The sequence below is a fragment of the Dipodomys spectabilis genome, unplaced genomic scaffold (assembly GCF_019054845.1).
Source record: "Dipodomys spectabilis isolate Male_0828 unplaced genomic scaffold, ASM1905484v1 ptg000329l, whole genome shotgun sequence".
Taxonomy (NCBI): domain Eukaryota; kingdom Metazoa; phylum Chordata; class Mammalia; order Rodentia; family Heteromyidae; genus Dipodomys; species Dipodomys spectabilis.
In genome coordinates this window covers 4,681,156-4,703,731 of record NW_024871006.1, presented here as the reverse complement: position 1 = coordinate 4,703,731, position 22,576 = coordinate 4,681,156, and the positions used below count along the sequence as shown (strand labels likewise).

The following is a 22,576-nucleotide window of genomic DNA, read 5'->3' as shown; positions in this document are numbered from 1 at the left end:
ATAACCCGAATGTCCTTGCTTTTTCACTAAACTTTTAAATTTTAATTCATGCTGTTCAGTTAACTTGTATCCAAAGTCATTCTTGTTAATAAAACCCAAGTTCTCTTTTCTTTGTTACCCAGAGCTTACTTAACTTCAGGGAAGATTTGTGATTCAAAACCAAGGGCACTCAAAAGCACCAACTACAATAAAGAGAGATGTTAAGTAAGGCATGGAGGCTCACATCTGTAATACTAACTACTCAGGAAACTGAGATCTGAGAATTGTTGCAGTTCAGAGCCAGCCTAGGCAGACAAATCTTAGAAATTCTTATCTCCAAATAAACAGCAAAAAAGCTAGAAGTAGAGGCATAACTCCAATCAAATTGTAGAGCATGAGCAGTGAATGGAAAAGCCAAACAAAAGAGTCAAGGCCTGAGTTCAAGCCCTACCATCAGGAGGAGGGGAGGGAGGGGGAGAGAGGACAAAGAGAGAGAAGGGGGGGGAATGTTCAAAATGGATGAAGCAAAATAATTTTCCTTATCAATGAACTCAAGTATTTGGATGAGCTCCCAGCAAACTTAAAAATAATAAAGAGTTGACTGCAGATACAAATGATGTATCTACTAGGATGAAAACATTATTAGAAATGGAATTGAAACACAGAAGATCAACAACAACAACAAAAACACCACTCACTGATACTTGGGTTAAATAAAATGGTCTTCATCATCCTCTCCCAATTTCAATTTATGAGTTTATATAAAATGATGTAGATGAAAACAAATGTAATTTCCCAACAGAGTTACTACTATTCAATCCCAGTTTGTTGATCTATGTTTGCAGTGTTGAAGAGTAAACCCTCAACATGCTAAGTGCTCTACTACTACATTCGCAGTCCTCAACCTATTTTCTTCAACTTTTATCAAACAAAAGGATGAGAGGCATGAAGTCAGCCATGAAAGGGAATAATGTTGGCACACACAGTTCAGGCAGTTTCTGCCAAATGGTACTTGTTAAAATGGTGCTTTGAGTCCCTCTGCATTTGGGAGATTTACCTACCGACTGTTTACTGTTCTCATCTTCCTCTTCTTCATATCCATCTTCATCACCCCCTAGTCGAGAGAAGTCGTCCTCACCATAGGCATCAGATACCAATCCACCTTTCTCTTCTGAGACAGGAAAATGGAGGGGGGAGGGGGAGCAATGTAAAAAAAAAAAAAAATCCTGTAAATTACACGGCCAGAGCTGTCTCCCAAGATAAAACATAAACCTTTATCTCAGGTAAGGTACCAAGGGTCTAGATTATGCACTTGGGAAGACCACGATTTAGTGTGGATGAAATTATTAAAAGAACAAGGAAGATAAATCAAACACTAAATTCTGATCAACTAAATTTTGAAATTCACAGCTGGGAGAAGGTGGCCCATGCTTATAATCCTAGTTATTCAGGAGGCTGAGATCGGAGGATCAGGTTCAGTGCCAGCTCAGGCATATTTGGGAGACTTTTTTATCTCCAATTATAACAAAAAGCTGGAACTGGAGAGGTGTGGCTCAAATGGTGGAGCGCAAGAGTCTGAATTCAAGCCCTCAGTATCAGTGAGTCATATACACACGTACACACACAAATACAATTACCAATCGAACAAGACACAGGCTACACACCACTCCTCATGTACGTTTCTCTCCTCTCTGACTTTTCAAATAACGAGCCCAAGGAAACAGTGACATGACTGCCTTGGATAGCTCTCTCCTCCAGTCCATCCTTCTTCCAGCACCTTGCGAGACTTTCAGTAAGTTTCAGAAAAATGGGAGAAACAAAAATGGAGGGTTCATTCTTACTTCAGAGTCTCTAATTCTCTATCAAACCCAGTACAATGACTACTTTTCGGGGGTCTAGGGTCCGACACATGGGGGGCAATTGTATCTTTTTCTCCATCCCTCCCTAACAGAGGAGCAGCCTTCCGGACAAACACCCATTCCCCCTTCCAGCTCGAGGCTCACCAGCTGCACTGCCCACAGCTTCGCCACCAGCTTCGCCATCAGACTCGGGCTCTGAATCCTCTGCGTAAACTGCCAAAGACGACAAGACATTCTTCTTCCCCGCCATCTTATTCCCACAGCCCCACGGCGGCTCAGACCTATGACTCAAACACTCACTTCCGGATGAAAAGCAAACGTTTTTCCGGATACCAGGAGATCCCGCCCCCGGCTCCATAAAAGAAGCCAATCAAAACGGCCGCTTCTGAGCTAGACCTGCCCCGTCGTTCTAGCGCCCGTGAACGTCATCATTGCGCGACGGATGTAAGACGGGATTTTTGCCTGACTGAACTCTGGTGCCGTTTGATTTCTGAGTTGGAGGTGGTGTCATGGGGCTTCCTTGAACAGTTTGTGGAGCCCTGCGAGAGCCTGGGCGGGCGGCTCACGAAAAACGGATATGTTTGGTGGGAAGAGAGAGAGCCTTCGGCTATTGAAGAGAGGAAATCGTTGATTCTGCGGCTGCAGCGGGACGGCGTCGGGATGGGGGCCGGGGGGCGGCGGTCGTCATGGTTGCGCCTACAGCCGTAGAAGGTGGATCCTAGAAAAACGATTCCACGTTCGCCGAACAGTTCTGAAGACATTTTGTTCTTATCATTTGATTTCCAGCTCTGTGGCTTGGGATAGCTCACTGTTTTAATTTCACTAAATGTAAATCGGGAGATACTAATTATCCAGGAAGGTATTTCTTGAGACAGCTCATTGGGAGCTTTACTATTTCAAAATAAGGTATCCAGTGTAGTGTAGCAGATTTATACTAACAGAAGAAAAATAGGCTGCATTTTAAAAGCAGTACTGAGGGTTCTCCATTCAGCCTTTCTTTACTACCTTTGCCCTAAACGTGTGGCTACCGTTTTTTGCTAAGATGAACACCCACCTTTCGTCCACTCCCTTTGACCCTGAGCGGCGAGTTAGGAACGCATTGAAGAAGGTCTTTGGGTTTGACACTTTTAAGACACCTTTACAAGAGCGTGCGACTATGGCTGTCGTGAAAGGTAACAAGCTACCTGCTTTACATTTCTCATGGCCGTATTATAGCACTACAACTGAACGCCCTCCTAATCTTACCTATCACCTCACCCTTGGTCTATAACTGGTTTGGGAACCTTTTTTTTTTTTTTTTTGGTCGGTTGAGGGGCTTGAACTCAGGGCCTGGGCGCTGTGCCCTTTTGCTTAAAGCTAGTGCTCTAACACTTGGAGCCACAGCACCACTTCCAGTTTTCTAGTGGTTAATTAGAGATAAGAGTCTCACGGACTTTCCTGACCCAGGTGGACTTGAACCTTGATCATAGCCTCCTGTTAGAATTACAGGCATGAGAAGCCAGCACCTGGTTGGAAGATCTTTTACACGTGTCAACCAAAGCTTCCAATTTCTCCTCCCACCCCCCCCCCTTTGGTACTGGGACCTTAACTCAGGGTGGACGCTGTCCCTGGGGGGTGTGTATTGGTCCTAGGACCTGAACTCAGGGCCTAGGCATTGTCCCTGAGCTTTTTGTACTCAAGGCTAGCACTCTACCACTTTAAGTCACAGTGTCATTTCCAACATTTTGATAGTTAATCGGAGATAAGAGTCACAGACTTTACTGGCCTGACTGACTTCAGCTCTCAACTTCTTGAATAGCTAGAATTACAGGCATGAGCCATTTGTACCTACCCCTAAAAAGCTTCTGGTTTTAATTGCAGGACCTCCTCACTGTGCTGGTTATCTGGTTATTACTTTCATAGCCAGATCTACAAATTGTCTTTGAAAACTGTTGCTAGTTTTCCATTCTAGTTTCTATGTAAGCAGTAGCACAGGTGGCCACACTAGCCTTGTCTTGCCTAGTCATTGAATCTTCTATTAAAGTTTAATCTGGGTTCCAGAGTTGACTCAGTGACTCATGGAGCAGTAGGGCAATTGCAATGACTTTTTTTTTTTTTTTTGCTAGTCCTAGGGCTTGAACTTGGGGCTTGGGCACTGACTCTGAGCTTCTTTTGCTCAAGGTTAGCACTATACCTCTTGAACCACAGTGCTGTTTATGTGGTACTGAGGAATTGAACTCAGGGCTTCATGCATGCTAGGCAAGCACTCTACCACTAAGCCATATTCTCAGCCCTTCAGTGACACTTATAATGACCTCTGAGTGAGGTCCTTGTATGTCTATACTGTAGTTACCTCCTTCCTAGCAGTATTTTTTAATGGCCGTTTAGTTCCATTATCCACACAGTAGATTTAGACTTCTTTTGTTGTTGTTTTGTCTTTTTTGGGGGGCTAAGGATGTTGCACTTGCCACTGAGCTACATCCCAGCTCTTACTTTTGTTTTTAAAACAATTACCAGAAATAGTTTGCATGCATTTTCAAACTTCCCAGGACCCCTGCCTATTCAAAGACAGGAAATACAATATTGAGACCCCATGTGCCAAACACTCTGCTAGGTACTTTTCCAATATTAACATTTAAGTTTCAACAACCTTGAAAGTATTGAGTATGTTATCTGTTGTATTTTTTTTAGGTGACAAGGATGTCTTTGTGTGCATGCCCACAGGAGCAGGAAAATCCCTTTGCTATCAGCTTCCTGCCGTGTTGGCCAAAGGCATCACCATTGTAATCTCTCCTCTCATTGCTTTGATTCAGGTGAGGCTGTTTGGGTTTATTCTAAAATGGTATGGGGAAGGGTTTTTATAGCTAGAAATTTCACTTCTCCTTTTCCTTTTTTTGGTCCTTGTCTCTTATTTTCTCTGATTTGCCTATATCACTGTCTATATTGAACTTCTGAATTCCCCAGTCATAGGATCTTTCACTAGTGCATATCACTGGTAGGTCATAAAGGAGTCTTCTGTATTTTGATGGCCTGAAATAACTTACTTTCCTCTTTTCATTATTTAGAGGTGTATGGAAGACTGTACCTATTCATTTACATAAGCACTCATAAAGGTACAGGATTATAGGTAGCTAAATTGACACTGGGAACCCCTAGTATTCTATTTTAGTTTGGACAAGCTAAAACTGGAAAACTGCTACTGCACTGGTATGTGCAATGGGTGGGTGGGGGGATGGTGAGGAAGGTGAGAAACTGGTAGGGACCTGGTTAACATTTGCTCTGCAGATGTTCTGTTTTTAGTGCTACAGATGTAGGCTGATAGAATCAGAATTGAGGAAGAATGTTTATGTATTTATAAACCCATCTGCTGTAAAGAAAAGTAAATGGGAAACAACAGTAGTACATAGCAAATGCTCATTAGGTCTCAGGCTTTGTGCTACATTCATTTCACCTTTGGGGTATATTTTATTTTATTCTTAAGTAGTTACTATTTGTAGAAGGGGAGGAAAGAAGGGAGAAAGGGGAAGGAAGGTATAAAAGGGTAACTGAGTGAAATCTGAGTCTCAGAGGTTAAGAATCAGAGAGCTTGAAACAATTACATGTGCTAAGATCAGATCTGAATCTGACCCTAGGGCCTCTCCTCTCAATCACTTTATCCTCTGTACTTCTGGTCAAAGAGAAGACACTGGAGGGTGGGTAAGGCCATTTTATGACTGGGAAAGCACCCAAGGATGTGCATTGATCTTTACCATTGAGGTTCTGAGAGCCAATTGTCCCCCAGTTTGGATGCATCTCTTTCTGCCTTCAGGACCAGGTGGACCACTTGTTGGCCCTAAAGATAAAAGTGAGTTCCCTGAACTCGAAACTGTCAGCACAGGAGAGGAAGGAGCTGCTCTCTGACCTGGAGCAAGAAAAGCCTCGGACCAAGCTTTTGTACATCACTCCAGAGATGGCAGCCTCAGCATCCTTCCAACCCACCCTGAATTCCCTTTTGTCCCGCCACCTGCTCTCTTACTTGGTGGTGGATGAAGCTCATTGTGTTTCTCAGTGGGGACATGACTTCCGCCCTGACTACTTGCGGTTGGGTGCCCTGCGTTCCCGCCTAGCAAATGCCCCATGTGTGGCTCTGACTGCCACAGCTACCCCACAGGTTCAAGAGGATGTGTTTGCTGCACTGCACTTGAAACAACCAGTGGCCTCTTTCAAGACTCCCTGCTTCCGGGCCAACCTCTTCTATGATGTGCAATTCAAGGAACTGATTCCTGATCCTTATGGAAACCTGAGAGACTTCTGCCTGAAGGCCCTAGGACAGAAGGCTGGTGAAAAGGTAAGGTACTTGGGTTGAGAAGCCAAAATGCTATCTGCAGCATATAGATCTTGTTCAAAGGCCTTTATTTTTCATGGCTTTCTTAGCCAGGCTTCTTAAGACTTGTGCACAAAGAAAATTGTCTCTTTTATTACCTGACATTGCTCTCCTAAAGGAGGATCTATGGTCCCAGGTATTTCTGTAGGAGGCAAGCAGGCAGTCCATGTGAAGCCTTGGTAGAACTACACAAGGTTTCCATAGAGGAGGCAAAGGTGGGGGCTGGGAAGGTGGCTCAGCAGTAGAGCACTTAACTTGCATGCATGAGGCCCTGGGTTCGATTCCTCAGCACCACATAAGCAAAAAGAAAAAAGCCGGAAGTGGCGCTGTGGCTCAAGTGATAGAGCGCTAGCCTTGAGCTGAAGAGCTGAGAGATAGCGCCCAGGCCCAGAGTTCAGGCCCCACAACCAGACCCAAAAAAAAAAAGAGGAGGCAAAGATGTAAGAATGTTGGATTTTGGCTAGGCGCTGGTGGCTCATGCCTGTAATCCTAGCTACTCGGGAGGCTGAGATCTTAGGATTGCGGTTCAAAGCCAGCCCGGGCAGGAAAGACTGTTAGACTCCTATCTCCAATAAACTACCAGAAAACCAGAAGTGGTGCTGTAGCTCAAGTGGTAGAGCGCTGGCCTTGAGCTGAAGAGCTGAGGGACAGTGCTCAGGCCCAGAGTTCAAGCCCCATGACCGGCAAAAAAAAAAAAAGTTGGATTTTGGCTGCTTTGTCTTGCTTTTTTTTTTTTTTTTAAATTTTGTTTCAGTACTTGGGCTTGAATTCTAGGGCCTGGGTGCTGTCCCTGAGTTTTTTTGCTCAAAGCTGGCACTCTACTACTTGAGCCACAGCCCCACTTCTGAATTTTTTGGTAGTTAATTGGAGATAAGAGTCTTGCGGACTTTCCTGCCTGGGCTGGTTTCAAACATTGGACCTCAGATCTTAGCTTCCTGAATACAGGCTTGAGCCACCAACACTTAGCGTGGTCCTGCTTTTTTTTTTTTTTTGGTTGGTCGTTGCGCTTGAATCTGGGCCTGGGCGCTGTCCCTGAACTCTCCAGCTCAAGTTGAGCACTCTACCACTTGAACCATGGTGCCACTTTGGTTTTTCTGGTTTTTAATTGGACATAAGAGTCTCACAAACTTTCTTGCCCAGGCTGACTTCAAACTGCGATCCTCAGATCTCTGCCTCACGAGTAGCTAGGGTTACAGTTGTAAGCCACTGGTGCCCAGCGCTCCTGCTTTTTTATAAAGTAATGAGCCCTCTTAGGTGTCCTGACTCAGAGGAGATTAGGAAGTTTATAAAAGCACCGTGCCTTAAAACAGGTTGCATTATGGTGGACTGATTATTCTGTTCTTCCCCTGCTTGTTATCTTCCTGTTCAGTTGTCTGGCTGTGGCATTGTCTACTGTAGAACTAGAGAGGCTTGTGAACAGCTGGCCATTGAGCTCAGCAGCAGGGGTGTGAATGCCAAGGCCTACCATGCAGGTAAGAGTGCCCACATTCTGTGGTCTTCTTCACTCTCACAGATCTCAGATAGTCTATTACCTTTTTACAAATTCCCACACAGAGATAAAGTGGCTCACTTCAATCTACCAAAGGTGTCTAGACATGAATGTGCTCCCTACTGAGAGTTGTGACTCTTGAATTCTTTTTCCTACTCTGTGTCCACCCATTAGCAGGTGATAAGTTTTTATAAGCTTAAGTATTATAAAAGTCAGATTGGAAGAGCATAGGCTTTGGAAACCAGTACACTTAAGTTGGAATCTTGGCTCTAATATTTATTGACTACTTTGTCACACATGGGCTAAGGTCTTTATGTTTATTAACTGTGAGACTGTGAAGTTAAATGCTTGGTACAAAGTCATATAGCTAGAAGGGATGGATACAGGATATGTGGAGAGTGCCCAGGACAGTATCATACCCAAAATAAACACCCAAGGTAAATCCGTGGAAAATGTGAGTTCCTTTTACCACCTTCAACCTCCTTTCCAGGGCTGAAGGCTTCTGATAGGACTCAGGTACAAAATGAGTGGATGGAGGAGAAGGTCCCAGTAATTGTTGCAACCATCAGTTTTGGAATGGGAGTGGACAAAGCCAATGTCAGGTGAGCTGTAGTTCTTGCCTTATGTTCCCTGTTGGGGCCTGGCTCATGGTTTACTTCCTCATGCTCTGCACAAAGGACCAAGCCCATGTGGTGTGTGTAGTGCCATGGAGAAGGGAGCTGACAGGAAGGAGTCCCTATTACTGTCCTGAATTCTTGTTGATTTGTATGTGGAATGCTTGGTTCTGCCATCTTTAGGAAGGAGAGCAATGCAGATTTTTAAATTTGTCCATTAACAGAGGCCAGTTCACTCCCTTCTTTCAGTTGGACCCTGGAATGAAGTAACTTTTAAATTAATACCTGTAGAAAGGCAAAGACAAAAGTCTTCTTGTCATCCTTAGTTACTACTTTCAGATAGTCTGTAGAAGGGGTAGGCTTATCCCAGCTTCCTAGCCCTACTCTGACAACTGTCAGGAAGTTTGTTTCCTCCATTCCCTACCTGACCTTGGGGAAACAGTTTGGGCTATAACCTGAAGCCCTTTCTCCTAAAGCCAACCAGTAATGCCCTGTATGTTTTTTGTTTGTTTTTTGTTTTTTTGTCGGTTGTGGGGCCTGAACTCTGGGCCTGTGTGCTGTCCCTGGCCTGTTGTGGCTTGTTAGGAGCCAACTTTGAAGTCAGACACCCTTTGGTTCAAATCCTAGCTCTAGTTTCCCCTTACTGTGTCACTTCTGTGAGTACAAGTTTATCATTTGTAGAATGGATTCTTCACATGATAGTAACTAAAAAAAGGCAAATCTACAAACTGGCTCATAGTAGGTATTTAATAAATATTATCCCTTCCTCATTATTCAAAGAAGGTATAAAGGACTTAAGTAGTGTCATTCAGTTTTAGAAGTCTCAAGAGTCTAATTTTCTTTTAAGGTGGTATTTATTCATCTGGCTATGAGGTTGGCTTTTTTGTTGTTGTTGAGTTTTTTTGGTCATGGGGCTTGAACTCTGGGCCTGAGCACTGTCCCTTAGCTCTTCAGCTCAAAGCGAGCGCTCTACCACTTCAGCCACAGTGCCACTTCCAGTTTTCTGGTGGTTTATTGGAGATAAGAGTTTCACAGACTTTCCTGCCCTGACTGGCTCTGAACCAGGATCCTCAGTTCTCAGTTTCCTGAGTAGCTAGAATTGCAGGCGTGAGCCACCAACACCAGCTTTTTTTTTTTTTTTTTTTTTTCAGTCATGGGGCTTGAACTCAAGGCCTGGACACTGTCCCTGGGTGTTCTCACTCAGGGCTAATCCTCTATCACTTTGAGCAACATCTCTACTTCTAGTTTTCTAGTGGTTAAGAGGTAAAAGTTTCAGGGACTTTCCTAATTGGACTGGCTTTGAACCGTGATCTTCAGATCTCAGCCTCTTGAATAGCTAGGATTACAGGCATGAGACACTGGCACCTAGCTTAGAATTTCCTTCTTAATCCTGCAGTGGCCTCTAAGTTGGGCTGCTTCATGGCAAAGAGACCTGCCAGTGGGATGCAGGTGTACTAGTCAGCTTCCTCTGGCTTCCTCTGGGATCTTCTCTGCTTCCCTATGTGTTTTTAGCCTCTCTGCACCTGGCTGCTGTGAAGGAAGTCCTGCTCTATCTACTCAGCATGCTCCCTGGGGCATTCAGCTCTACCACCACACCTCATGCTGCTTATCCTTTTGGATCCATAGGTTCGTTGCCCACTGGAATATTGCCAAATCAATGGCTGGGTACTACCAGGAATCTGGCCGAGCTGGCAGGGATGGGAAGCCTTCTTGGTGCCGTCTCTATTACTCTAGGAATGACCGGGACCAAGTTAGCTTCCTGATCCGGAAAGAAATAGCAAAGCTTCAGGTAAAGGTTCACTCTTTCTTTCTTTCTTTTCTCTCTCTCTTTCTTTCTTTCTTTCTTTCTCTCTCTCTCCTCCTTTCTCTTTCTTTCTTTCTCTCTCTCTTTTTTTTCTTTTTTCTTCTTTTTCTTTTTTGGTGGTGCTTGAACTCTGGGTGCTTTCCCTGGGCTCCTTTTTTGCCCAAGGCTAGCACTCTTATTACTTGATCCACAGTGCCACTTCCAGCTTTTTGTGTGATTAATTGGAAATAAGAGTTTCATGGAAGGCTGGGAAGGTGGCTCATGGTAGAGTGCTTGCCTTGCGTGCCTGAGGCCCTGGGTTCGATTCCTCAGCACCACATAAGCAAAAAGAAAAAAGCCGGAAGTGGCACTGTGGCTCAAGTGGTAGAGCGCTAGCCTTGAGCTGAAGAGCTGAGGGACAGCGCCCAGGCCCAGAGTTCAGGCCCCATGACCGGACCCAAAGGAAAAAAAAAAAAGTTTCATGGAATTTCCTGCCCAGGCTGGCTTTGAACCATGATCCTCAGATTTCAGCCTCCTGAGTAGCTAGGATTAAAGGTGTGAGCCACCGGTGCCCAGCTACAAAAAGCAATTAAAAGGAAATTTTGGTCAACAGACATATAGAAAAGGCCAGGGATGTATAAGCCAGTCACTCTAACTGTTAATGTTGAAGCATGTGCACTCTTGTATATACATTAGCAAGTATGAACTCTGAAAAGCTCCAGTCCCAGAAAGTATGATTCAGTAATCTGGAGATTCTGATGCATAATTAGGTGTAGAGACACCACTAGTAAATGGCCTTATCAATATCCTTTAACATTTTCGTGCCTCATTACTTTTGGAGGTGACAAAATAGTGACTGTAAGACTAAGTGGCTGTTTTCTCTCTCCAGGAAAAGAGAGGGAACAAAGCATCTGATAAAGCCACCCTCTTGGCCTTTGATGCCTTGGTGACCTTCTGTGAGGAATTAGGGTGAGTGACTTACTTTGCATGTGAAACAAAGTATCATTTCCTTCTCCAGTACCTATTTACTCTACCAGCTAATTAAGTAAGGTAAGATAGCTCTTGGGCCATTATATTGAGTAACATGGAAGTCACTTCCTTCTGGAGGCCTCAGAAACTCTTCACAGTGAGGTTGGGCATGATGGATCACAGCTATAATCGTAGCTACTGGGAAGGCAGAAGTTGGACCAGGTTTAAGGCCAGCCCACAAAGCAAGACCACATCTCAACCAAAAGAGCTGTGTGTGATAATACACAGCTGTAACCCTAGATGTGTGGGAAGCATTAAGTAGAAGGATTGTGGCCCATGCCAGGTTGGACAAAGCTGTTAGGCACCAGGGACTTATGCCTATAATCCTAGTTATTCAGGAGACTGAGATCTGAGGATAGAAGTTCAAAGCCAGCCCTGGTAGGAAAAAGTCCTTAAGACTCTTATCTCCAATTAGCCACCAAAATAACAGAAGTGGAGCTGTGGCTCAAAGTGTTAAAGTGTTAGCCTTGAGTGAAAAAGCTCAGGGACAGTGCCTAGGTTCTGAGTTCAAGCCCCTTAACCGACAAAAAAAAAAAAAAAAGCAAAAGAACTGGGGTATGTGGTTGAGTGCTGACCTAGCAAAACTGCTAAAAACAAAACAAAAAACCTGGAAACTGGCAATGTGAGGGTTTGTTCATCATCTTGGGTGGTCATCCATTCTCCTACTCTACTCTATTCCAAGCTACTCAGTCCTGAGTTATGTGGCCAGCTCTGAGCCACTGGCATTGTGGTCATCACATGCTACTGAGCTGGGACGTGTGGCTTTATTTGAGTAGAACTGATTCTTGTCTAGGCCTCAAACAGAGCATGTGACCCACTTACCTCTGGGGTGGGGCTGGGGTTTAATGTGTTTCAAAGAGAACAGCCTTTCTAATGGAATGGCAGCCTGCCCACATGGTATCCACTTATCTAGTTGTCTGCATCTCTGGCAATGAGATGAGGGCCCTGGAAAAAGCCAACAGCTGCTTGGGACAGGTGTGTCTGTGCACATGTGTGTGGGGGGGGGGGGGGACGCCTCTATGTGAGGAATACCCTGGGGGATTCTGTATGCTTTGGTCTAAAATGGTCATGCATCAGATCTCATGGAGTAATCCTGAGAGGATGTGAACAGAAGTGGTGGCCTCAGACTGAGAGATGAATAAACCAAGCTTGGAGAGCTCATGTTCACAAAAGCTCATGAGAGACAGAAGCCTCTAAAAACTTGGGCCTCTCATTTTCAAGTAGTGCTCATTTCATGCATGTATCATCTTTAATTGAGTCTCTTCTTTGTCCCTCCACCCCCACCCATCTTTTTCGTTTCGGTCTGGTTCTGTGGTCCTGGAGATTGAACCCAAGACCTCTTGTGTGCTAGGCAAGTGCTCCATCACTAAGCTGCATCTCCACCTCTCCATGACTGTATTTTTTTTTTTTTTGTCAGTCATGGGGCCTGAACTCTGGGCCTGAGCACTGTCCCTCAGCTCTTCAGCTGAAGGCGAGCACTCTACCACTTGAGCCACAGCACCACTTCTGGCTTTTTCTGCTTATGTGGTGCTGAGGTATCCAACCCAGGGCCTCATGCATGCAAGGCAAGCACTCTACCACTGAGCCACCTTCCCAGCCCCCCATGACTGTATTCTTGAAGCAGGGTACCAAGTACATAGTACTGGTATCTAGCAAACATTTTGGGCTCTCCTGTGAAAGCCAAGGACAAACTTACTTGAGCTCTCTGTTTGTATTTCCATCTCCCTCCAACCCACTGATGAGTTAGTGGCTTCTGGAATGAGTTATTTCTAAAAACGGCCATCTCTAATTTGGCCTCTGTGGCAGGACCACTCCCAGAAAAATGTGGTGGGCTGAGGTGCCAGGTTTACCCCTCTTATGCCCATTGCCAGCAGAACCCTTTTTAGGCTCCGGTAGAGAGAATTGCTAAATTTGGTTTTGGGCTCTGTGAACAGAGAGCTCTCACTTCTGGTGAGGAATGAAAGGACCTAGTGTGCTTGCTAATTGTCAAGAGTGCCCTCTGCTGGGGAAAAACCTTGCTCATTCCTGTCAAAGGCTTTGGAGGTTAGAACTCCAGGAAAGGCGGACATGTCCTCCATGGGGCCTTTGACCATATTTCTTTGAGACGTGTTGGGGTTGTGAGGTCCAGGTATCTGTGGGACCAAGGGAAAGCTTACCCTGCACATGTGGAGCCTGTCCCTCCTTGTTGGTTACTTGTCTCGTTGGTTACTAACACATGAAGTTCTACATCCCAGGATTCCCAGGCCCTGGGCTGAGTAGACCTGGTGGCATGTCTGTATTGGCCCCTTCTCTTTGAGTGAAAAGGACTATTTTTTTTGTTGTTTTATTGTTGTTGTTTTTTTTTAATGGTATAAATGGTGTGAAGGATGAAGGGGGAAAAACACCTTTTCTTGATTGTCAAATAATTTGTTCCTTTTTTAAAGCATAGTTCTGGTTTGAGGTCATTTCCCTTAGGGCAGGTACCTTGCAGAAGGACAGAGCTGTGGGGTGGACTCGGCCGAGATGGGATATTTCATGTAATGAAGTTGTATTGGGTACTGGAGGCTCATGCCTGTAATCCTAATTTCTTGGTAGGCTGAGATATGAGAATCATGGTTCAGCATCAGCCTGGGCAGCCAAATACATGAGATTTATTTCTAATTAACCAGTATAAAGCCATGGAGCTATGGTTCAAATAGTAGAGTGCTAGCCTTGAGCAGAAAAAGCTAAGGGAGGGCTGGGAAGGTGGCTCAGTGGTAGAGCGCTTGCCTTGCATGCCTGAGGCCCTGGGTTCGATTCCTCAGCACCACACAAGCAAAAAGAAAAAAGCCGGAAGTGGTGCAGTGGCTCAAGTGGTAGAGTGCTAGCCTTGAGCTGAAGAGCTAAGGGACAGCGCCCAGGCTCAGAGTTCAGGCCCCACGACCGTACCCAAAAAAAAAGCTAAGGGAGAGCACCTAGGCCTTGAGTTCAAGCTCAGTACTGGTACAGAAAATAAAATGAAATTGTAATAGGGAACTAGAGTGTTAGGGTACGATTCTGGGAAGGGGAAGAGGGAAGGTCTGGGACCAGACCAACAGAAAAATACTCAAGCTCAGAAATAAGAGCAGGGTCGGCAGCCAGCAGGTCTCATCTCTACACTTGTCTTTTATCTCCACACGTCAGATATGAAAAAACATTATGCTTGACAGAGGAGTTTTAGCTGTTAGGAGTATTTTAGGAACAGCTACTAGACTTGAAGCAGCCTCTGGCCTGGAAGCCTGGACACTTGAGATACGAGAAGAGCTTTGCATTTAGGCTTAGGCTGAATTGTCTTGTGGGGCTCTGAGTTGGGGAGCCCAATAGCCTAGCATGCTCCTGTTCACCCTCTCTGTGCTCCTTTGCTTATTCATTCACTAATTTAGCCAGCAGATATTGATACCAACTCCGCCATGTCCACTGGCCCTGGGGATACAATGGGGGCCTTGGTCCTAAGGAGAAGACAGGCACACTTCATCAATGGCTTTGAAGGAAAAGTGCATGGTATTTTGGAGAGTATGTAGTAGATGGCTCAAACCCAATCATGCGGGTCCTGAAGGTTTACTTGAGGAAGGCAGATTTACACAACTGAGAGCTGAAGGACAAGAAAGCATTCACGACAGAGAGCATCCGATTCAAATGGGAGCAACATGAGTGGAGCCCCATACAGGAGAGAACATGGCATGTTCTGGAACTGAAGGTCATCTTGAGAACAGGAGTGTGTGCCACACCCCACTGAGACTTGCAGACCTCTGTGAGGTTGGCTGGGAAAGTTAGCTGGCTACCACATCTAGATAGAAAATAAGCTCTAGCTACTCAGGAGACTGAGCTCTGAAGATCGCAGTTCAAAGCCAGCCCAGGCAAGAAAGTCCGTGAGATTCTTATCTCCAGTTAACCCCCAGAAAACTGGAAGTGGCACTGTGGCTCAAGTGGTAGAGCACTTACCTTGAGCTGAAGAGCTCAGGGACAGTGCCCAGGCCCAGAGTACAAGCTCCACGACCAACCAAAAAAGAAAAGGAGGGCTCACAAGTTAGCAGATTAGAAAAGGATTTTTTTTACTTCAGTGATTTTTTTGGTCCTCTTCTGTTGAGGATTTATGAAGTTGCTGTTAGTTGCTTCGTAGTCATCACTCTTTTTACCCAAAGCACAGAAGAGGCCCTCTTCATATGCTTCCCAAAGTTGTGGTGGCAGCAGGGATAGGAGATGCAGAACCAGTATTAGACCAGTCTCCCTCTCTAGCTATCTGGCCATCCCTTAAGCCAGATCCAGTATATATGACTAGACTCTCCTGGCAAGGTAAGATCACAACAGGGATTTAGGCCCTGAGTCAGGGACCAGAGGGGCCACCATCTGTATGAGGTGAACAGGTCAAGTCACCTGTAACCCACTGCCTTCTGGCCCCCAGGAAGTCAGGTCACTCCTCTTCATATTCTTTCCTCTCCGACGGAGAGAAAAAACCAAACAGAACAGCAAACAAGATGAAGAACAGGAACGTGCCAACAAACAAGCCGATGACTATAAGGCCCCCTACTTCCCAGGGGTTCTCCCAGAACTCTTCCTTCCACAAGTCCTTGTAGAATATTATTTGGCGCATATTAACCTGGAAAAAAAGGGACAGAGGCTCTGAGTGCAGGGAGCCCCTCAAGGCCCTGTTCCTGGTGCTGTTCTTCATGCCACCAACCTCAAGCTTTGTGGCAGACAGAGTGAACAGCTAGCCATCTCTGTGGCCAGTGGATACTAAGGGGCTGGTCAATTTTGAGCTCAAAGTTCCCCGCAAGCAATAAATGGAGTTTCTTCTGAGGCCCCCACTGTCGTCTGTTGCTGCTTTCCTCAAGTCACCCTTGTGGACAGTGAGATGACTTTCCCATCCCTGAGACCTGCTCAGCTACAATCTAAAAGTACCATTTCAGGTCTTCTCTGTTTTTTTCTGTCCCAGTGGGGAGCATTTAAGAAGTGAGCATAGGAACCCAGTCACATCCAGCAGTGTGTGCCTATAGTTCCATCTACTTGGAAAGTTGAGGCTAAAGGATTGCTAGAGTTCAGTTCCAGGCCAGCCTGAGGTACATAGAGACTGTCTCAAAAAAAAAAAAAAAAAATGTTATTTTGCTGAGGAGCAGCTGAGTCCTTGGTAATGCCTTGCAAACAGAAGGTCCATCTGTCTTCTGGAAAAGGAGCCAGTAACAGCAAAATACCTGAGCCAGGTAAAGGATTAACAGAGGAAGAAGAAAGGAGCTGTTACCTGTTTCTGCTGCTAATGGTTCCGTGCCTTGAGAGCAAATCAGGGTTATCCTCCAGGTCCTACACGTCAATGAGCCTAAGCTGAAGAGCCTGCCAGGTGACCAGAACTGTAGTCTACTCACAGAAGTGACTGTTGAGAGGCAAAGCCTTTGACATTGCCAAGCAGCCCAGACTTATCATTGCTGCCACCAAAGCAAACAGAGGTGGGCCAAGGCCAGTTGCCTGGCAACCACTGCTCCCTTTCTGCCTTTCATAGTCTCCTCTGCTGTGTTCTGTCCCTTTGTGATGTCGTTGTGGAGGTGCTCAGGGCATGGGTGAAGGCATCTTTGAGCACCTCCACAACCATCCACCTCACCTGGGCACACATTGGCTTTGGCTCTCAGGCTACTGACCTGTTGACTGAGAGGACCTGTCTAGAACGCAGGAAGCCCTGGGGCCAAGACTGCCACCTGGCATCACTTCCTGTGGTGTGGGTGAACGATTAACCGCAGCTACGTCTGGTACCTCCTGGAACACAGTTCTGGGCGGTAGTGTTTATCACTTTGGAGCCTACTGTCTCCCTGGCACTGCGCAGCGCCAGTGACTGTGTGTGGTTGGTTCCTGCCCCTTGGTGTGACAGGGTGCCCTGCTCTTGAAACCTGGTGCCCACCTTTGACTTCTTTAAAAGCTAGTCTATAGCCAGGTACTGTTAGTTCATGCCTGTAATCCTAGCTACTCAAGAGGCGGGGATCTGAGGAGCTTAGTTTGAAATTAGCCTCGGCAGAAAAGTCTCCATGAGATTCTTATCTCCAATTAATCACTCAAAAACTGGAAGTGGCACTGTGGCTCAAAGTGGTAGAGTGCTAGTCTTGAGCAAAAGGGACAGCATCCAGGCCCTGAATTCAAGCCCTACAATCGACAAACCCCCCAAACAAACAAACAAAACTAGGCTTTGTGGGTCTTCTATTGCCAGGAACTGCCAGGTACTGTGTCCAGTCATGAGACAAGAGAGGTAGGCCTTGGCCTCTAGCCCAGTTCTGCGTGTTTCCACACGGGAGCTTTGACAGTCTCTGGGATGTCAGGATACTGTGCCAGGTGACTTTCCCCAGGTGTCTGTTGCCAGGGGTAGCTGACGGGTGATGACTACTTCAGTGAAGCATTCTAAACTCCGGGCTGAGCTGAGGCCTGGCTAGTCTGATGCTTTCTTTTACCTGTGTAAAACTTGCTGACTAACTTCCTTGGCATGCTGAATGTGCACAGCGAGTAGCATGCTGGCCTCTGGCACACCCTGGCACTTCTGCTCCATCAGTTAAGTCAGAGGCTGATCAAGAGTCACTTGTGTTCTCAAACCAGTTTGTGGTGGTCATGCTTGTTTGTTATAATTACATAATTGAATGTAACATCTAATAAACAAGTGAAACAAGTCCAATTTTCTAGACAGGGACAGACTCAGAGGTGAAATATTCTTATCCAAGGTCATTCAGCTAAGAAGTAATAACTGGGTTGGAGTGTAGAGCCAGGTGCCCAGAGCCTAAGCTCTGAGGTGCTATGCTGTACTTCAGAGTGAGCGGGCAAACAGAACTTTTTTCTGTAAATACCACTAGAACTACTTTGGAATAACTTTGTAATCACACAATATTCCTGTCGAAAGAAATGAGATGTGACAACTAAGCTTTATGCACATCTTATTATAATCCAGTGGCACCTCATACTCTTGATTCCTTTGCAATTTTTTTTTTTTTTTTTTTGGATGGTTGTGGGGCTTGAACTGTGGGCCCAGGCGCCATTCCTCAGCTCTTCACTCTACCACTTGAGCCACAGCACCACTTCCGGCTTTTTCTGCATATGTGGTACTGAGGAATTGAACCCATGCGAGGCAAGCACTCTACCACTGAGCCACCTTCCCAGCCCCTCGTTCTGCTCTAATGAAAACACCAATATAAATACAGCAGGAATGCTGTTCAGCAGCCCATAGTTAGAGCAAAGTCACAGCTGGCCTCATCCCGAAAGGGAACAGGGGATGTGTATGTTTCTCCTTCAAATAAGGTGCATAAAGAATGTATGTCACACACAGGAAAGTTGCTTTTACTGGATTTTTCAACTAGCTGTTGTCCCCAAGTGGGTAATTCTGCTTTCAGAGAATGGCATGCTGGAGACAGGAGGAGAATATAGGCCCAAGTGGTGTAACTTGTTGTGTGTGTGGAAAGAGTTCCTCTCCTCAGAGGATGTGTAAGTGGAGGGTGTGTAAATGGATGTGTAAGTGGAGGATGTGTACGTGGAGGGTGTGTAAATGGATGTGTAGGTGGAGGGTGTGTAAATGGATGTGTAAGTGGAGGGTTGTAAATGGGTGTGTAAGTGGAGGGTATATAAATGGATGTGTGAGTGGAGGGTGTGTAAATGGATGTGTAAGTGGAGGGTGTGTAAATGGATGTGTAAGTGGAGGGTGTGTAAATGGATGTGTAAGTGGAGATGTGAAGGCTACGTGAGAGTTGAAATGGAGAAAACTGTTTTTAGGAACAATTTGTTCTCCGAGTTTTTTTGGAGATTTTTACTTTATTTATTTTTGTGCTAGTCCTGGAGCTTGAACTCTGGGCTTGGGCACTGTCCCTAAGCTTTTATGCTTAAGGTTAGCACTCTACCATTTGAACCAAGTCTCCACTTCAGGCTCTTTGCGGTTAATTGGAGATAAGAGTCTCATGGACTTTTCTCTCTGGGTTGGCTTCCAACCATGATCCTCAGGTCTCAGCCTCCTGAGTAGCTAGGATTCAGGCGTGAGCTACTGGCACCTGACCATTTGAAGATTTTTATTGTAGGTTGCTTTAACATGTTAATTTTTTTTTTTTTTTTTGGGTCCGGTCATGAGGCCTGAACTCTAGGCCTGGGCGCTGTCCCTCAGCTGTTCAGCTCAAGGCTAGCGCTCTACCACTTGAGCCACAGCACCATTTCCGGCTTTTTTTTCCAGCTTATGTGGTGCTGAGGAATCAAACCCAGGGCCTCATGCATGCAAGGCAAGCGCTCTACCACTGAGCCACCTTCTCAGCCCCTAACATATTAATTTTTAAGCAAATAGATTTAAGAGAAAACCTTTCTATGCTCTGCCCAAGTTTTGCTAACAAGATTCTTGCCTCAATAGCTTTATTACGGCTTGTAATAAGGTTACTATGCAGACGATAAGCATACAGATTTGCAGAGTAGTGTGAGCATAACCCTTTTGAGGAACTGGGAGCAGACAACTGGTGGTGCACAAGCCACATTCAGAGAATAGGGGGGTGGGGAGGCTGGTGAGAGCACTGTGCACTAAGGTGGTGTGGTCTGGGTGCTGTGGGGCAGTAACACTCCATCTTTCTCCAGGCTTGCAGCAGCCTACTGCGTCTTCCTTCGTGGCCATCACCCATCTTCAGGCAGCAGGCTTATAGCAGTGTTCTGTTTATTTTCCCACAATGGAAGAACATGTGGCTCCTCCCCAGAGTAGAGCTGTGTATCCTGGGAGAGTGCCAGGCTACTGTTGAGCTAGAGCAACTTTGTTCATTTGAATTGGGTGGCTTTTTATTTGGGCCTAGCCATTGCGTGTTTCCTTGCAGAGAACAAGAAGATACCAATGAACCTGCCAACCAGCCTGTGTCCAAAACTGTCTGCCTGTCTGTCCTTGGGCTAGCAACCAGAATCTTGTAGCAAAGTCTCAGCCTCAGTCATTCTTGGTGCTGATGAAACAGGAAGTCCAGCAGCGGCTGTACTACTTTTTATGAACCTAGGGCTTCTGGGATCCTCCAGCTGGTAGTGTTAAGAGTGAAAAATGCATTGTTTCCCTCACTGTCACTGGGCTTCTCACCTGATACCACAGAACTGGCCCCACACCTGCACTTACCTGTTGGGCTCTCACCTACTCACGTAGAGGCAATCTTAAGACAGAATTTGGGTGTGGACGTTTGGGTGTAGGGCTGGTTGATGGAGGATAGTGGAATCAGAATCATATCTGCCTTACGCCCCACAGGCATTGAGCCTGGGTGTGGTGAACTGTTCTGGAGCCAGACAGGCTAGACCCAGAGGCTGGCTCCTCACTTTTCATCTGTTCAAACTTGGACAAATCACCTAGTCTGTCACTAAGGCTAAATTTCCTCATCTGTAAATGGGATTTGTAGTATTGATGGCATGGAAGTATTGTGACGATTAAGTGAATTTATCTGCATCAAAGTATTTAAGACAAGCCAGGCCTGATGCACATGCATGAAATCCCAGTACTTACAGGCTGAGGCAGGAGAATCTCCAGTTTGGGCTAGCCTGGTCTTGCTACATAATGAGACCTTATCACAAAAAAAAAAAAAAAAGAAAAAGAAACTGGGCGCTGGTGGCTCACGCCTGTAATCCTGGCTACTCAGGAGGCTGAGATCTGAGGATCATGGTTCAAAGCCAGCCCAGGCAGGAAAATCTGTGAGACTCTTAACTCCAATAAACCACAGAAAACCAGAAGTGGCGCTGTGGCTCAAGTGCTTGCATTGAGCTGAAGAGCTGAGGGACAGCGCCCAGGCCCAGAGTTCAAGCCCCACAACTGACCAAAAACAAAAACCAAAAAAAAAAAAAAAATAAGGCTAGCACTGGTGGTTCAGGCCTATAATCATAGCTACATAGAAGGTTGAGATCTGAGGATCATGGTTCAAAGCCAGCCCAGGCAAGAAAGTCCATGAAACTCTTATCCCCAATTAACCAGAAAACCATAAGTGGAGCTATGGATCAAAGTAGGAGAGTGAGCCGGGCACCGGTGGCTCACACCTGTAATCCTAGCTACTCAGGATCTCGGTTCAAAGCCAGCCTGGGCAGGAAAGACTGTGAGACTCCTGTCTCCAATAAACCACTAGAAAGCTGGAAGTGGCACTGTAGCTCAAGTGGTAGAGCGCTTGCCTTGAGCTGAAGAGCTGAGGGACAGTGCTCAAGCCCAGAGTTCAAGTCCCATGACCAACCAAAAAAAAAAAAAAGAAGAGTGGGCTGGAAAGGTGACTCAGTGGTAGAGTGCTTGCATATATGAGGCCCTGGGTTCAATTTCTCAACACCACATAAGCCGAAAAAGCTGGAAGTGGTGCTGTAGCTCACGTGGTAGAATGTTAGCCTTAAGCTGAAGACCTGAGGGAGAATGCCAGACCCAGAGTTCAGCCCACAACTGACAAAAAAAAAAAAAAAAAAAGTAGAATGCTAGCCTTGAGCAAAATCGTTCAGGGACAGTGCCCAGGCCTTGAGTGCAAGCCCCATGACCAACCCCTGCCCCCCGCCCACCCCCCAAAAAAGCTTAAGACAATGCCTGGACAAGTATAAGACCTGAGTGAATTTTATCGTCATATCATCATTATTAATCTGCATTTCATTCTTTTGGAGCTGAAAGCTGGAAGATTCTTGGGTTTCTTTTGTTTGGAAACACTTCCTCTCTGGTTCTTCAGCCCAAACATGCCAGGCAAGTCCTTGAACACCAGGAAGTGGAACCAGCCAGTGAGAATTCCTGCTTATCTGTCCCTGTTTATGTGGCCTGGACTGCCAGCTAGAGCTAGCAGAGACTGGCATCTTCTCTCTCTAGTCTATTTTCTGGGTAGGCAGGGCTGTTCCCGGGCAGACAGAGTGTGTGCTGAGAGCAGATCTAGGTGACAGGTGATGTGTGCAATCACAGAGCCCTTTATGGCTCCAGAGAGCAAGTAGAAAGCACTCTGGGAAGCTCCATTTCAGCCCCATGTCTCCATTGCCCTCCTTTCCCCTCATTGTGGCTGAAAACAAGGTAAACTGAAGGCAGGGAAGCAGGAAAGGGTTGTATCTTCACAGGACTCGTTTTTAATTTTTGGTTTTAGGATTGAACACAAGACCTCACACATGCTAAGCAAGTGCTTTATTTCTTGAGCCACTCACCCAGCCCAAGACTGTTCCTTTTTTTTTTTTTTTCTGGTTGGTCGTGGGGCCTGAACTCTGGGTCTGGGCACTGCCCCTCAGCTCTTCAGCTCAAGGCTAGCACTGTACCACTTGAGCTACAGAGCCACTTCTGGCTTTTTCTGCTTATGTGGTGCTGAGGAATCGAACCCAGGGCCTCATTGCATACAAGGCAAGCGCTCTACCACTGAGCCACCTTCCAAGCCCCTTGATCCCTTATTTAAAAGGACAAATAATGACAATTCATAGTTTTGTTTTTATTTTTTGTTTGTTTGTTTTTTTGTCAGTCATGAGGCCTGAACTCTGGGCGTGGGCACTATCCCTCAGCTCTTCAGCTCAAGGCTAGCGCTCTACCTCTTGAGCCACAGC

The 22,576-nt window shown here is 45.9% G+C and overlaps 3 protein-coding genes across 6 annotated transcripts in view; 1 reads left to right on the top strand and 2 right to left on the bottom strand.

Annotated features, from left to right (window-relative positions):
- Positions 1 to 2,122, bottom strand: part of LOC122094955 (SAP30 binding protein) — a 37,525-nt gene extending 35,403 nt beyond the window's left edge. For 2 of the 3 annotated variants that reach the window (XR_006144975.1, XR_006144976.1), the window contains exons 1-2: positions 1,983 to 2,111; positions 1,041 to 1,150 (exon numbers count right to left, since the gene is read on the bottom strand). Coding sequence is in view for 1 of the 3 variants with exons in the window: in XM_042665476.1 (XP_042521410.1) it covers positions 1,041 to 1,150; positions 1,983 to 2,088 (216 nt within the window). In the remaining 2 variants the exon portion in view is untranslated. Of the gene's footprint in view, positions 1 to 1,040; positions 1,151 to 1,982 lie in introns of all 3 variants that reach the window. The other variant, XM_042665476.1, reaches the window with a different exon arrangement.
- Positions 2,123 to 2,301: 179 nt separating this feature from the next.
- Positions 2,302 to 22,576, top strand: part of Recql5 (RecQ like helicase 5) — a 33,712-nt gene continuing 13,437 nt past the window's right edge. For both annotated transcript variants that reach the window (XM_042665461.1, XM_042665460.1), the window contains exons 1-7: positions 2,302 to 3,010; positions 4,509 to 4,630; positions 5,626 to 6,144; positions 7,550 to 7,652; positions 8,160 to 8,271; positions 9,910 to 10,072; positions 10,956 to 11,035. In XM_042665461.1, the coding sequence (XP_042521395.1) occupies positions 2,881 to 3,010; positions 4,509 to 4,630; positions 5,626 to 6,144; positions 7,550 to 7,652; positions 8,160 to 8,271; positions 9,910 to 10,072; positions 10,956 to 11,035 (1,229 nt within the window). In that variant the 5' untranslated portion in view covers positions 2,302 to 2,880. The remainder of the gene's footprint in view (positions 3,011 to 4,508; positions 4,631 to 5,625; positions 6,145 to 7,549; positions 7,653 to 8,159; positions 8,272 to 9,909; positions 10,073 to 10,955; positions 11,036 to 22,576) is intronic.
- Smim6 (small integral membrane protein 6) lies at positions 15,381 to 16,657 on the bottom strand. The gene is made up of 2 exons (XM_042665463.1): positions 16,329 to 16,657; positions 15,381 to 15,689 (listed from the first exon to the last, which is right to left on the bottom strand). The coding sequence occupies exon 2, from the start codon at positions 15,681 to 15,683 to the stop codon at positions 15,504 to 15,506; it is 180 nt and encodes a 59-aa protein (XP_042521397.1). The 5' UTR covers positions 15,684 to 15,689; positions 16,329 to 16,657; the 3' UTR covers positions 15,381 to 15,503.

What these genes read in the sequence shown, in the direction of transcription:
- Smim6 (XM_042665463.1), bottom strand. Translation starts at nt 15,683, where the DNA reads ATGCGCCAAATAATATTCTACAAGGACTTGTGGAAGGAAGAGTTCTGG.